Source organism: Drosophila takahashii, chromosome 2L, assembly GCF_030179915.1.
Source record: "Drosophila takahashii strain IR98-3 E-12201 chromosome 2L, DtakHiC1v2, whole genome shotgun sequence".
Taxonomy (NCBI): Eukaryota; Metazoa; Arthropoda; class Insecta; order Diptera; family Drosophilidae; genus Drosophila; species Drosophila takahashii.
The window spans coordinates 21,051,344-21,063,292 of NC_091678.1; the positions used below are offsets into that span (position 1 = coordinate 21,051,344).

The 11,949-nt window shown below is 42.8% G+C and overlaps 3 protein-coding genes across 6 annotated transcripts; all 3 read left to right on the plus strand.

The window, feature by feature from the left end:
* The first annotated feature begins 585 nt into the window (after positions 1-585).
* Positions 586-3,950, plus strand: LOC108060484 (uncharacterized). The gene is made up of 4 exons (XM_017146187.3): positions 586-731; positions 801-892; positions 1,835-2,123; positions 2,193-3,950. Exons 1-4 carry the CDS (start codon positions 724-726, stop codon positions 3,868-3,870), a joined length of 2,067 nt encoding a protein of 688 aa, XP_017001676.2. The 5' UTR covers positions 586-723; the 3' UTR covers positions 3,871-3,950.
* Positions 3,951-4,005: 55 nt separating this feature from the next.
* On the plus strand, positions 4,006-5,475 carry LOC108060478 (uncharacterized). Of its 3 annotated transcripts, none has more exons than XM_017146181.3 (3): positions 4,006-4,136; positions 4,193-4,474; positions 4,609-5,475. In XM_017146181.3, the coding sequence occupies exons 1-3, from the start codon at positions 4,071-4,073 to the stop codon at positions 5,425-5,427; spliced, it is 1,167 nt and encodes a 388-aa protein (XP_017001670.2). In that variant the 5' UTR covers positions 4,006-4,070; the 3' UTR covers positions 5,428-5,475. The 3 variants fall into 3 exon arrangements, with proteins under 3 accessions (XP_017001670.2, XP_070072848.1, XP_070072851.1); XM_070216747.1 differs by having other exon boundaries at positions 4,597-5,472; XM_070216750.1 differs by having other exon boundaries at positions 4,551-4,696.
* Positions 5,476-5,904: 429 nt separating this feature from the next.
* On the plus strand, positions 5,905-11,938 carry LOC108060503 (lysine-specific demethylase 9). Of its 2 annotated transcripts, none has more exons than XM_070218519.1 (8): positions 5,905-6,052; positions 6,112-7,058; positions 7,563-8,603; positions 8,662-8,802; positions 8,862-9,001; positions 9,059-9,198; positions 9,273-9,563; positions 9,619-11,938. In XM_070218519.1, exons 2-8 carry the CDS (start codon positions 6,168-6,170, stop codon positions 11,175-11,177), a joined length of 4,203 nt encoding a protein of 1,400 aa, XP_070074620.1. In that variant the 5' UTR covers positions 5,905-6,052; positions 6,112-6,167; the 3' UTR covers positions 11,178-11,938. The 2 variants fall into 2 exon arrangements, with proteins under 2 accessions (XP_070074620.1, XP_017001703.2); XM_017146214.3 differs by having other exon boundaries at positions 5,910-6,681; positions 6,769-7,058.
* Positions 11,939-11,949: the final 11 nt, after the last annotated feature.

Genomic DNA, 11,949 nt, shown 5'->3' on the forward strand with positions numbered 1-11,949 from the left:
ATTTTTAAAGCAGTTGCATTTTTGACTGTAAGTGGTACTTAAAAAACCACCACCAGGTTGAACTAAAAAATTTTGTTTTATTAATTTAATTATGAATTTACATGTTTTGTAGTATAAAAGGGGCCTGTGTCCCAAAAATGTTGAAAAAATTACATGTAAAATTCTTGTTAAACCGGACGATTTATTATAAAATTTTGATATGGAATAATGGAATGGCAATCAGTTGCTTGGCGCTGATACCATCATCCCCCTCGCACTTCCTTTATCTGAGTAGTGGATTTATAAAAAACGAGGTACTTGACTATAGCTTTCTCCCGTTTTAGAAATAATACCACTTAACATCTTAAAATATTTTAGATGCGTCTTTAATTTCTCATTATTTAATAGACTGCTTAGCACAATTATAAATTGACCAAACCTTAATTCAAACACTTTAGTCTGATAACGGCATTTATTTCGTATCAATTTTTTGTTGCAGTGCAAATGAAAGAGCAGTCGGCTTCGATTAGCTGATAAGCCGCTCAATAAAGTGATTCTCACACGAAGCTCCGTCTATAATGATCAGTTGTGTTGAACACTTTTGAAGAAGCGAACGTGTGAGCTGCTGGAAAAATACGAAGACAGAGTAAAGAATCGGAGGTGTACATACTATATAGTGCAGCTATACTAAATATAGCTTAAAAGTGTCAATTTCTTAGAATTCTTTTCTAGAAATCGGAAAATATGGCAAGGTAGATTTTGGCAGATTTGCTTAAGTACTTTAAATAAACCTGAGTTTCTAAATCTTCTGTGTTTCTTAGTTTCTGGCAGGAATTGAAATCGTTACTAAAGACCCTGCTCTGCTTTGTGATTGCTTTGATGCTGGTGCCTCTATTGCTGTTATCGTTCCTATGTAAGTGTTCGACATATCCCCAGCAGTGATCGATGATCATCGATCCGCGACACGCGCTGCCCCACTGATAAGCCACATAAATCAATAACTTCAAAAGGGGCCGGCTATATAAATAAACGATCCATGGGTTGATTAACCGATTCTCACTCAGCCACAGGATCATCTATTAATGGGAGCCCTAGAGATAAAGGTGGCTGAAGAGAGAGAAGGAATCAGAGAGTCGCAGTGAAAGTTGATAAGCTTTTTGTTTATAAATAATACAGATTACCTGTTGCACCTTTGCGGAACCCAGACAATCAACCAAGCGAACCTTGACCAACTGAATTACTCATAAAATTTTGCTACTGATAAGCCCAGTCTTTGCTGTTTGATATACGGTAATCGCTGGGGATGATGGCTTATTCCTATGGCGTAGACTTTTGAACTGATTAAATTAATCTGCCTAGAAGCACTTTTAGGGGGCCCGAAACAGCTCATTAAATCCAATTACTTATGCTCGAGGTGTTAATCTTTTGAAAATAATTAATCATAATCGTAAAAATATTACAATCAATTATAATGTCACTGTTGGTCCTTGATTCAATTTTTATAAAAAGTACGCTTAGTAAATTGTTAATTTTTTCATAATTATAATTACAAGGTATATAAATTCTGGAAACTCAATATTAAAATGCTTTATTATTTTTTTTATATCGTAAAAATATTACAAAAAATTATAATGTCACTGTTTTTTTCTAGATTCCATTTTTATAAAAAGTTAATTTTAGTCCATTGTTCATTTTTTTATAGTTATAATAACAGGGTATCTAATATTCTGAAAACTCAACATTAAAATGCTTTATTGCTTTTTTGGTAATCGCGAGATTTTTATGTACCACTAGGGGTAGTCACAAATAAGGTCAATTTAATTTGTGCATCTTAAATACCTATTCACATTTTCAGGCGCTCACTTCGTCAACGAACTATCCAACTATGTGCTGAGCATCAAGTACCCGAACCTTACCATCTCAAAGTCCAAGAAGATCCGGACTTTAATCGACACGCCGAAGAATGCGGGCGTATTTCACTTTCTGCTCCAAGTGGAGGGAGAATGTGACTTCGAGAGAATCAAGATGTCCTATGCCCAGTATCTGACTGATCTGCGGGATAAAACTGGCATGCTAAGGTTCCCTAAGCTGCGTCAAAAGCTCGTCCCTTGTTGGGGACATTATGCGTGGGTGAATGATAGTAGGTAAGTGATCAAACTATAAATATAGTACTAAATTCTCGATAATAAATAATATTTGCGACTTCTTTAAAGTGGCTTCAACATCAACAATCACGTCCTGCTCAGCACCCACAAATACCGAGGACGTCCAGTTACAGAATCGAACATTCAGGAGTATGTCAGCGAACTCGCCACCAAGTATATTCCCTCAGATCTTCCGCAGTGGCAGGTGATTGTGATCCCGAACTCGGACACCTCTCAGCCCTATTATATCCTCATCAAACTGCATCACCTGATAATTGCCGAGGAGGAGGATCTGCATGTGAGTGAGATGCTTTTGCTCCAGGATCCGCAAAAGAAAACAGTGATGTCTCTAAACGATGGATTGGGCCAGAGTTCAAATCAACAACTGGCCCGTTTTGTACGAAAACCCGAACACATCAGCAGATTGATTAGTCACATAATGCATCTTGTCATTTGCCGCTGGCAGAAATTCATCTATGAATTTGAATCTCTCGAAACTCCCGATGGACCTTCATCTATTGTTCAAGTTAAAAACATCAGTCAGTTGGCTTCTGTGATAGTAATAGTCCTGGTAAATGTGATTTTGGGTTATATGAGGAGTCGTTCAATGCTCAAGAAACTCAAAAGACGTTCAGTTAGCTATCGAAATCAAGTAGGTCGTTTTCAAACCATACGATTGCTTTTAAACAGGGAGTTGCAACAACGGAATCTCAGTTGGTCGGTGGCCAGAAATGCCGTCTATAACAGTTTGCAGCCTACTAATTTGGCCAAGGTTTGGACACGATTTCTTTGGCGTCTAAATCTCAATCATGTTTTGCTTCTACCCTATCACATTTACTGTGAATTTTTGGCTTTCGGTGATGTTTTGATCAGGGGTAAAACTTCGTATACTTCAACTTATTGCGCCAGACTGCATTTATATGTACCACTCTTGCTCTACGCTCAGTTGGAGTTTTTCAAAATTCTTTGGGAGCTTTTCCACGCGCCGAGAAACATTTACGAAGTTCTTTTCGAACAGCCAACAAAGGAGTTGAATATTCTGCACACAAAATCTTATGCCGGCAGGAAAATTGTCTCTTTTGGGCGGTCAATAAATGGCGCCCAACTTAGGAACCGCAATCAGGGAAAATTCAACAACGATCTCAGAGAATCCGATTTCAGTTTAACATGCTTAGCAGGTGCTGTGCACGACTACTTTGAAACCTTCTCAGGGGATTTAAAAGTTCCCAATTTCCTTAACACCACCTGTAGGACCATAGATAAAGGATATTTTACAGATCGCATTGGGGATAAATCCGAAAATATTGGGGGAGTAGTCTTCTTGCAATTGCCTTTAGCAAAACCAGACGCAAATCATGCAAAGGAACTTCATCATATTGTTGAACGAATCAGGAAGCAACAGATCATAATATACTTAGCTTCTATTGGCCAGACAAAATACAGCATTCTCACAGCTCTTTTACCCCATGTTATTACGAAAATTTTCATTAACTTTTTCTCATACAACTTTCCAATCACAATTACTGAAATCTATGGACCCACTGATGAATTCCAATCGGCTTGGGGTCAGAAAGTCCAGGACGTTCTACTCTTCCGACCTCCACAGTCGAAGACCTGTCTATCCCTCAATCTGCATCGCTTTGGTGACAAATACAGGTTGGCTGTTATGGCAGATACACATCTAGCACCTGACCACACAATAATCACAAGGTCTTTCGATCAATACATGGAAACAATCACTCTCTAACAAGAAGAATCTTCCCCTCTTTTGATGGGTTCGGGGAATATATATACGAAATAAAAACTATTTATCCGCCGTTAAAGAAATTGTTCTCTCTTAAAAAGGTTACTTTATGTTTTTCAGTTTTTTTAGCTTTTTAGTATTCTTTGATATATTTGCCACTTGAAAATGTTGCTTTATAAAACTCCTGTGAATCTGCTTAAACTATGATTAAAAGCAATAAATATCGCAAGCACCTTGAGGAACACTTCTATGGGACGAAGAATCCATCTGTGAGTCTCTTAAATAAAAAGAGGTACATTTTAAACGTGAAATACATTTTAAACAGCCCCTAAATGAGAACAAGGAGCAGGAACAGCGTTCCCATAATATAAAATGGCGATCACGTAGGGAAGAGATTCATCCTCCAGAAAATATTCCTCAGATTCCCAATCAAACGTATAGAAAGACTAAGTATCCGGAAAGGCAGGATAACCATCACGAACATAAAAAATGTCCGTGTGAAAATCACCAGTGCTCTTATAACCATGGGCAGCACCTTCATCGTGCGCAGGATGCATTACCTACAAAGTGTTTTCGTGGTGATTATCAACAGACCCAGCAGCACCAGGTAAAAATATTTCTCTAATCTTTTGTCTTATTTAATCTATGAGGTTGGTTTTTTATGATAATTTTTTCGTGCACAGACTTTAGATCAAATGTTGCTTATATTTTAAACCTAAACCTATTAAGCCTATCCAACAGAATAATTATCAGCAGCGGAATCCAAAAAAAGAGGAGAAGAAACCCAGTCCCATATACCCAAACAGACCACATTATAGCCAAGCCCCTTTCAGTCATAACACCAGAAAACAGGAGAAAGGCGGAGGAGATTGTCTTCTCTACAAGAACTTGACCTATGGAGCCCCTCCATCTAGTAAAAGCGAGCATGGTGGCGGTGACGGTGGTGTTAAGAAGCAATCAGTCCGATGTGATCAGCAACATCAGAAGAAAAAATCGCATAACTACCTTGAAGAGGCCAAATCCCATTGCAAGGCTGTTGGGGATCGATTTCAGCGGAAGTTTGCCCCTTTTAGCGAAGGATCCACCTCCAAAGACTCCAAATCAAAACCCTGTGAAACAGTGATTAGTGCAAAGAGTGGCGACGATCTCAGAGCAACAGTTCGATCGCAAATAGAGCTGCAACAGGCTTTGAATGAATTCAAACTCGAAGTAAAGGATAAAAAGGAGGAGGCATTGTCTAATGTAAAGTCCAATGTAAAAGCGAGAAAGAGCCGAACCCAAAAGTCTGATCCTCCAGCTGAGAAAGTCGTGGCAATTGCCGTGGAACCCCCGCCAGATATCGTACTTTTGGATGATCCCCAACTGGAAGACTTTAGTGTCAGTGCCAATGATATAGTTAACACAAAAGTTATTGAGCCAATGATAAGGAGCATTCAACGAAGGTATCTAAGCACTCTTAAGGAGGAAATGCAACTCATTGAGGATCTGGGAAAGGTCCCGAAACTGATTAGGGGCGTTTATAAACGAGAGTCTGCTGAGATGAAGCAAACAAAGAATTAGCAAATGTTAGGAATATATTTTTACCTAATCGATTTATTGTTATATTTTGTAAAGAAAAAAGTATATTTATAAGAAGAAAGAAACATCGTTTTCATGGCTGTAACAAACTTGCACTGCGGTGGAATCTCCAGAATCTGCATACTTAGTCCAAACTTTTTATCGTTTATAGTTGCTGAGTTCCTAATATAGAAAGGGTAATGACTAGATCGATTCGTCTAGTCATGCTGATCAAGAATATATAATTTTTAGGGTCGGTAACATCTCATTCATTGATTAATTTCGTTTTTGTCAAATTGCCTTTGAAAAATCGTTTGACTGTTATTTTCAAGCTCTGATTTTTCGATTAGCAGAGGTGTTTAACAGTAGCGAAGACATGCTCCTTTCCTAGCGAAGACACGATCCTGACATTTTAGCGTGACCCTTTCGAATATTTGTGATATTTTTCAGTATATCAAAATGGTATAAAAAGTATATTTCCTTGAGCCGGACGCAGTCACACTGCTTCTAGAACAAAAAAAAACGATTCGCGAATTGGTGAAAACGCCGCTGTGGAAATTCTGCCAGCCGAATGAAAACCCCGCGGTGGTGGGTGCGGGCGAATTGCAAACGGAGCGTAAGATAAAAGGCACGGCTAGCTGAGAGGCGTCACGTAGACGACGGCCGACTGATCGATATTCAATACAGGCGCAGGGCAGCACACACACGGACACGCGTGTGTGTCGCCACACACACACAAACACATGGAGAACACTCGAGGTGGCGAAAATAATGTAGAATTGGCCAACGGCGGCAAGGACTTGGCCAAGGAGTTCCAGGAGCAGAAGGATATTGCCGAAAAACCGGCGGAGAAGAGCCTGGAAGAGGCGGGCGAGGCTTCCAGGCAGCGGGAAACGCCTGGAAAGGGGGTAAACAACGAGGCGGCGGTGGAAAACAACAACGCAAATGCCCGCGGAAATGCCAGTCCAACAACTACAAGCGCAGAGGAGGCAGCAACAAAAGCAAATACTTTAGTAGAAGCAGCCGAAACAACAACAACTGCAACTACAAGCAACAACACGTTACCCATACAACAGCAGCAGCAACAACAATTGCAGTCAGGCGATGGGAATGCAAATAACACAACAACAAAAGCAATAACAAAGCTAGAAGAACCTGAAAAAGAAGAAGCAGCTACGTCGGTAGTAGTAGTAGTGCCAGCAGCAACAACAACAACAACTGCCTTGGCAGAGACAACAAATACAGACGAGAAGACAGGTAAAGTAAAGCGAAATTCGCAGAAAACAAATCCAATGCCAACTAATGTGATTTACACCCCACCCACGACCACCCAACCGCCCACAGATGAGCGCAATCACAAAAGGAAGAAGAGAGATAAGGAGCGGGATGAAGATAAGAATCGGCGCAGTAGCAACAACAACAGCAGCAGCAAGGATCGCGACAGGGAGCGAGAGCGAGAGAGGGATAAGGAGCGGGAGAGGGAACGGGAGCGCGACAGGAATCGCGAGAGTAGCTCCAAAACCTCCAAGGAGAGGGAGGGCGACCACAAGTCCAGTTCCTCTCGCAGCAAAGAGAAGAAGTATCATCGTAGCGATAGAGAGAGGGAAAGGGAGAGAGATCGGGATCGGGAGAAGGTAAGATATAGGAACGGTTCCAGAAAATCCATAAAGAAAGCGGTCAGAATATTATTAACGCTTCTTCATATCAAAATACTTATTAAATATTGAAATATTGTAATGTAAAACTACGTTATTTCTTAAAAGACAACAAGGTTTGTTTTACATTACAAAATTTCATTATTTAACGTCGTTAACGAGTTAGCTATAAACTTCTCTATAACATAAAAAAGGTCGTATTAAAATCTAATCTTTGAAATATTATTCCATACTTATTAAATATTGAAATATTGTAATATAAAACAAACCCTATGGTCTTTCAAGAAATAACTCAGAATTCCAAGAAAACACTGATTTCAAGAGATCATCATAATAGCGAATAACATTTTTATAAGAGAACTTATGTGCGGAACTACATGTTTACATTATATTCTGACCGCAGTCGTTTACTAAATATTTGCACAGCTGTTCAGCAAAAAAACTATCGAGCTCTTTAAACAATTTCCCCCCCTAACTTTGCAGATTCCCTCCTCATCGTCCAGCTCATCCTCGCACTCGCATCGCCGCCGGAGTTCGGATAGCAGCAGAAGCAGTCAGAACAGCTCAACCAAGCCCAAGGATCCAGTGGCGGATCCTGCTCTGCCGCAAGCGGTGGCTGCTGCCCTAGAGCAGCAAATTAAAGTGGAGCAGATAATCAAAAAAGAACCAGTTGAAACCAAACTAGAAGTGGCAGCACCAGTACTTACTAACCTCATCAAAACTGAAGCGGAAATCAAAAAGGAATCAACAGCGGAGCCAGCAAAGCCGTTTGTAAATGGAGAGGCGGCAGCAAAGACTCGAGAGGAGGTCACCAGACAGCTAAATTTTGGCGAGAAGACCCCCAATTCCAAGCTGATGCCGTCGCCGGCACCGAAAACCAGTTCCGGATCAAACTCCTCAGCCAGCAATCATTCCTCCAGCCAGAGCAGCAGCAATCGCAAAAACTATACGTCGTCGTCGTCATCGTCCTCTTCGTCCTCCAACAACCATCATAAGAGTTCCTCATCGTCATCTTCCCGTCATTCTTCCTCCTCTTCATCCTCGTCATCTCGGGACTGTTCCAAGTGCTACAAGCGCTCGAAGATCCGGCGAAGCAGTGTGGGCGTTCAGTGCCTGCAACATGCACCGGCAGCAGGACCCTGGCAAACTGTTCAGAGTCTGCCGCCAAGGCCCAACCGTAAACCGCCGGCTGGCTTGGAGAACCTTAAGTACGGCTGCTACTTCCAGGTGGAGCAGTATCCCAATGGCGGGGCCTCCATTGTTCACCTGTATCAGCATGAAATTGATGCTCTGCCGCCGGATGAAATGGAGGAGCTGGTGGACGAGTTTTTCGAGGTCTGCTTCGCGGAGGATGAACAGGGCTATGCCCACCATGTGATGGGCATTGTACACGATGCGGCGCGGTGTCTGCCCGATCTGCTCGAGCACATGGCCGAGAACTACTCAACGCTGACGGTAAAGGCGGGAGTTCTTGGGCGCAATTCTGACATAGAAACCTGCACGATGTCGCAATATAATGAACAGGTAAGCTAAATCAACTTAAATATTACAGCAAAAAAATATTACATATTAAATCTTTCAGGTGGTTCGCAATTATTGCCAAGGAACCTTTCGTTACGGACCCTTGCATCAGATTAGTTTGGTTGGAAAAGTGCATGAAGAGGTCGGCGGCTATTTTCCGGATCTCCTGGGCCGCATTGAAATGAATCCATTCTTAAGAAAGGTAGTGTTTAACAACATTTAAGTGAATATTATTGTCTAACTTTAGTTATCTTTTTGTAGACCATGCCTTGGGCTTGTAATTCCATACTTCAAACGGATCCCCGTCAGTCGAACGATGGTCCTATCCTCTGGATTCGCGCTGGAGAGCAGTTAGTGCCCACTGCAGAGCTGAATAGCAAGACCCCGCTCAAAAGGCAGAGGTAATAGAATATAACCTAATTAATATAATTAAATTAATAATATTTTTATCCACTCAGAACTCGTATCAACGAGCTGCGCAACCTTCAATACCTGCCTCGCTTGTCGGAGGCCCGTGAGACGATGATCGAGGATCGGACTAAGGCGCATGCGGATCATGTTGGCCATGGCCACGAACGCATCACCACCGCTGCAGTTGGTGAGCTGCTCCTGATAAATGTGCTTCCCTGAAGTCGACTAATCATCGTTCTTTTATATATTTCCCTTCTCCAGGTATTCTAAAGGCTGTGCACTGTGGGCAGAGTTACACGCAGAACCGCATCACCAAAGACGTGGTCGCTTTTGCCGCCCAGGACTTCAATACAATGGTAGAAATGCTGCAGCTGGACCTGCACGAGCCCCCGATCTCGCAGTGCGTGCAGTGGATCGAGGACGCCAAGCTGAACCAGCTGCGCCGCGAGGGTGTTCGCTATGCGCGCATCCAGTTGTGCGACAACGACATATACTTTTTACCCCGCAACATAATCCACCAGTTTCGCACTGTAACGGCGGTGACCAGCGTTGGTAAGAAATTAGCGTCTATAATTGGAATCTAAAAGTAATATTCCGCCTTCTATAGCTTGGCATCTGCGCCTTCGACAGTATTATCCGGGCCAGGAGGTGATTAACGAGAAAAATAACCCAGTGCTTGCCGAAACGCCGCATTACAAGGAGAAGCAAACGATCCTGCCCAACCCGATTAGCCACGACGAATGTGGAAAGAAGACGCCCTCAAAGCGAGCCCACGATGGCAGGACGAAGAAGAAGCTGATTGACCTCGATGGCAAGGAGCGTCGTTCCAGCGAGAGCAGCATTGACGAGCATCCATCGGCAGGAAGTTCCTCGCCGAGTCAGAATCAGGAAAGCAACAGTAACAGCAACAGTAGCAGCCAGAGCAGCGCCAGTGGGGCTAGTACTCCCAAAAAGAAGGCCAGCAAAGATGACTCCAAGATTGATATGAGGAAAATGGTCTTGGAGCACAAATATAAGCTGACCAAAGCGGCGGAGAAGGAGAAGCCCAAGAAGGATAAAGAGAAGGAAAAGTCTAGGGAGAAGGATAGGGATAAGGAAAAGGAGAAGGAAAAGGAAAGGAGGAGCGAGACTCCCAAGAAACACACAACGCCAGCGAAGAGCAGCTCCATAAGCGAACCCTCGCCTGCCAAAATTCCTCGTCTAAGCAATGACACAACTTCCAATTCACCTGCTCCCATTTCCACAGTTGTTCCCACAGCAGCTTCCACTACTGCACCACCTATTCCCACACTACCTGTAGCTGTTGCACCATCTATCCTGTCGGGACTGCCACCGCCACTTGTGCCTCAGACGCCCTTCATTCATCGGCTAAACCAAAAGGAGCCTGAGATCAAGATCCAAGTGAAAATCGTGTCCGATAGCAAAAGTGATATCAGTACCTGCAGTCCAGCAGCGCCACCACCTCCGCCGCCGCCGCCGCCACCGCCCCCTCCGGATCCTGTTGAGGAAATCCTGGTGGGAAACGAGCTAATTGTGGAAAGTACACCCCAACTAATCGTTGATCACGAGGAAGAGGTCACCGAAGTGTGTGCGGAGGAGATTGTGGAAATGGATATACCGATTCCCAAGGAAACTGGCTCATCTGTGGATCCCACATCACTAACTTCTAGTTCCCCTGCTCCCTTACCCTTTTCCGTACTTCATCCACCGCTGCCAGTTGCTGCTGCTCCACCTCCACCGCCACCCACACAAATTGTTAAAGTGGTTCTCCCAGCCTCTTTGACGCCCCTAACCAGAATGTCAGTGGTTTTGCCACCCTTGCCGCCATTGCCGCCTTCGCGGACAACAGCACCACCGCCACCACCACCGCCGCCCAGCAATAAAAGCAGCGCCAACATAGCAGCCACAGTTTCCCCGCTAAAACCCACCTACAAAACCATTAGTTTGCCCTCACATAAGATCATCATCGCAGGCACCGCGGGAGGAAATCGCGTTTCCATGGCAAAAGCGGCGACTAAGAGACCTGTGGACCTTTTGGGATCCATCATGGCCAGCATGGACAAGCCAGCGGGGAGTGGCTCCAATAGTAACTCCTCATCATCGACATCCTCGGCAACAACGAATAGTTCGCTCTCCTCGTACACCAACTCCAACAATAGCTTCTGAAATTGCAAGGAGGAATGGAAGGAGAGCGAAAGTAGAGGCTCCTATTTGGACTTTATGTGAAACTATATATTTTGTAAATTTAAAGGCCACTCGGAATTCCGTTTAACGGATTCTGAAATGCTAAATCCTTTTCAGGGAGATCTTAACGCTGAATGTGTATCGCTCACTTTCTGCAATATTGTCGTGGCTAAAATTATATAATTGTATTTAGTAGTGCGGAATTACTTCATATTGTGTATAATTCCTCGTTCTCCAATATCAGCCTACACATTATTACTATTACGTGAGCGATTACTCTTCCAGTTACCAAAAGATCTCCCTTTGTATATAGCCAAAAGCTTATATGTAGTCCTACACCTCACATACAAACACCCCTATATTTGATAACAAAACGTAGATTTGTAAGCTCAAAATGCGAGACACTTGATAAAGATGTAGTTTTTTAATTTATTTACACCACCACACCACACCGCAGGCACTTTTTAGATACAACAATTGAACGTTTTTTAATGCAGGCAGGTACATTTAACTGTTATAGTGAGTATTTTTTAATGGCACGCACCTAGAGCCAATAGGCTTGGCAAAGGTCCCAGTTTGATTTCCTTCTCAACAACTTTTTTGAAAAGTGTTTTGAAAGTGCGTAGAACAATACACACATTAATAATTACAATATTTATATATACACCATATATAACTGTAGAATTAAGCCAGCTTACACGTTGAAGAAACAATAAAGATTCGGATCGTACAAAAATATAAAACATTGTTTGAA

Excerpts from the sequence above, each read along its gene's own strand:
- LOC108060484 (XM_017146187.3), top strand. Across the intron at positions 893-1,834 it reads ATTGCTGTTATCGTTCCTAT|GCGCTCACTTCGTCAACGAA; the intron begins GTAAGTGTTCGA and ends TCACATTTTCAG. Across the intron at positions 2,124-2,192 it reads GCGTGGGTGAATGATAGTAG|TGGCTTCAACATCAACAATC; the intron begins GTAAGTGATCAA and ends ACTTCTTTAAAG.
- LOC108060478 (XM_070216747.1), top strand. The coding sequence starts at position 4,071 with ATGATTAAAAGCAATAAATATCGCAAGCACCTTGAGGAACACTTCTAT. Across the intron at positions 4,137-4,192 it reads ATGGGACGAAGAATCCATCT|CCCCTAAATGAGAACAAGGA; the intron begins GTGAGTCTCTTA and ends CATTTTAAACAG. Across the intron at positions 4,475-4,596 it reads AACAGACCCAGCAGCACCAG|CCTATCCAACAGAATAATTA; the intron begins GTAAAAATATTT and ends AAACCTATTAAG.
- LOC108060503 (XM_070218519.1), top strand. The coding sequence starts at position 6,168 with ATGGAGAACACTCGAGGTGGCGAAAATAATGTAGAATTGGCCAACGGC. Across the intron at positions 8,803-8,861 it reads TGAATCCATTCTTAAGAAAG|ACCATGCCTTGGGCTTGTAA; the intron begins GTAGTGTTTAAC and ends ATCTTTTTGTAG. Across the intron at positions 9,002-9,058 it reads ACCCCGCTCAAAAGGCAGAG|AACTCGTATCAACGAGCTGC; the intron begins GTAATAGAATAT and ends TTATCCACTCAG.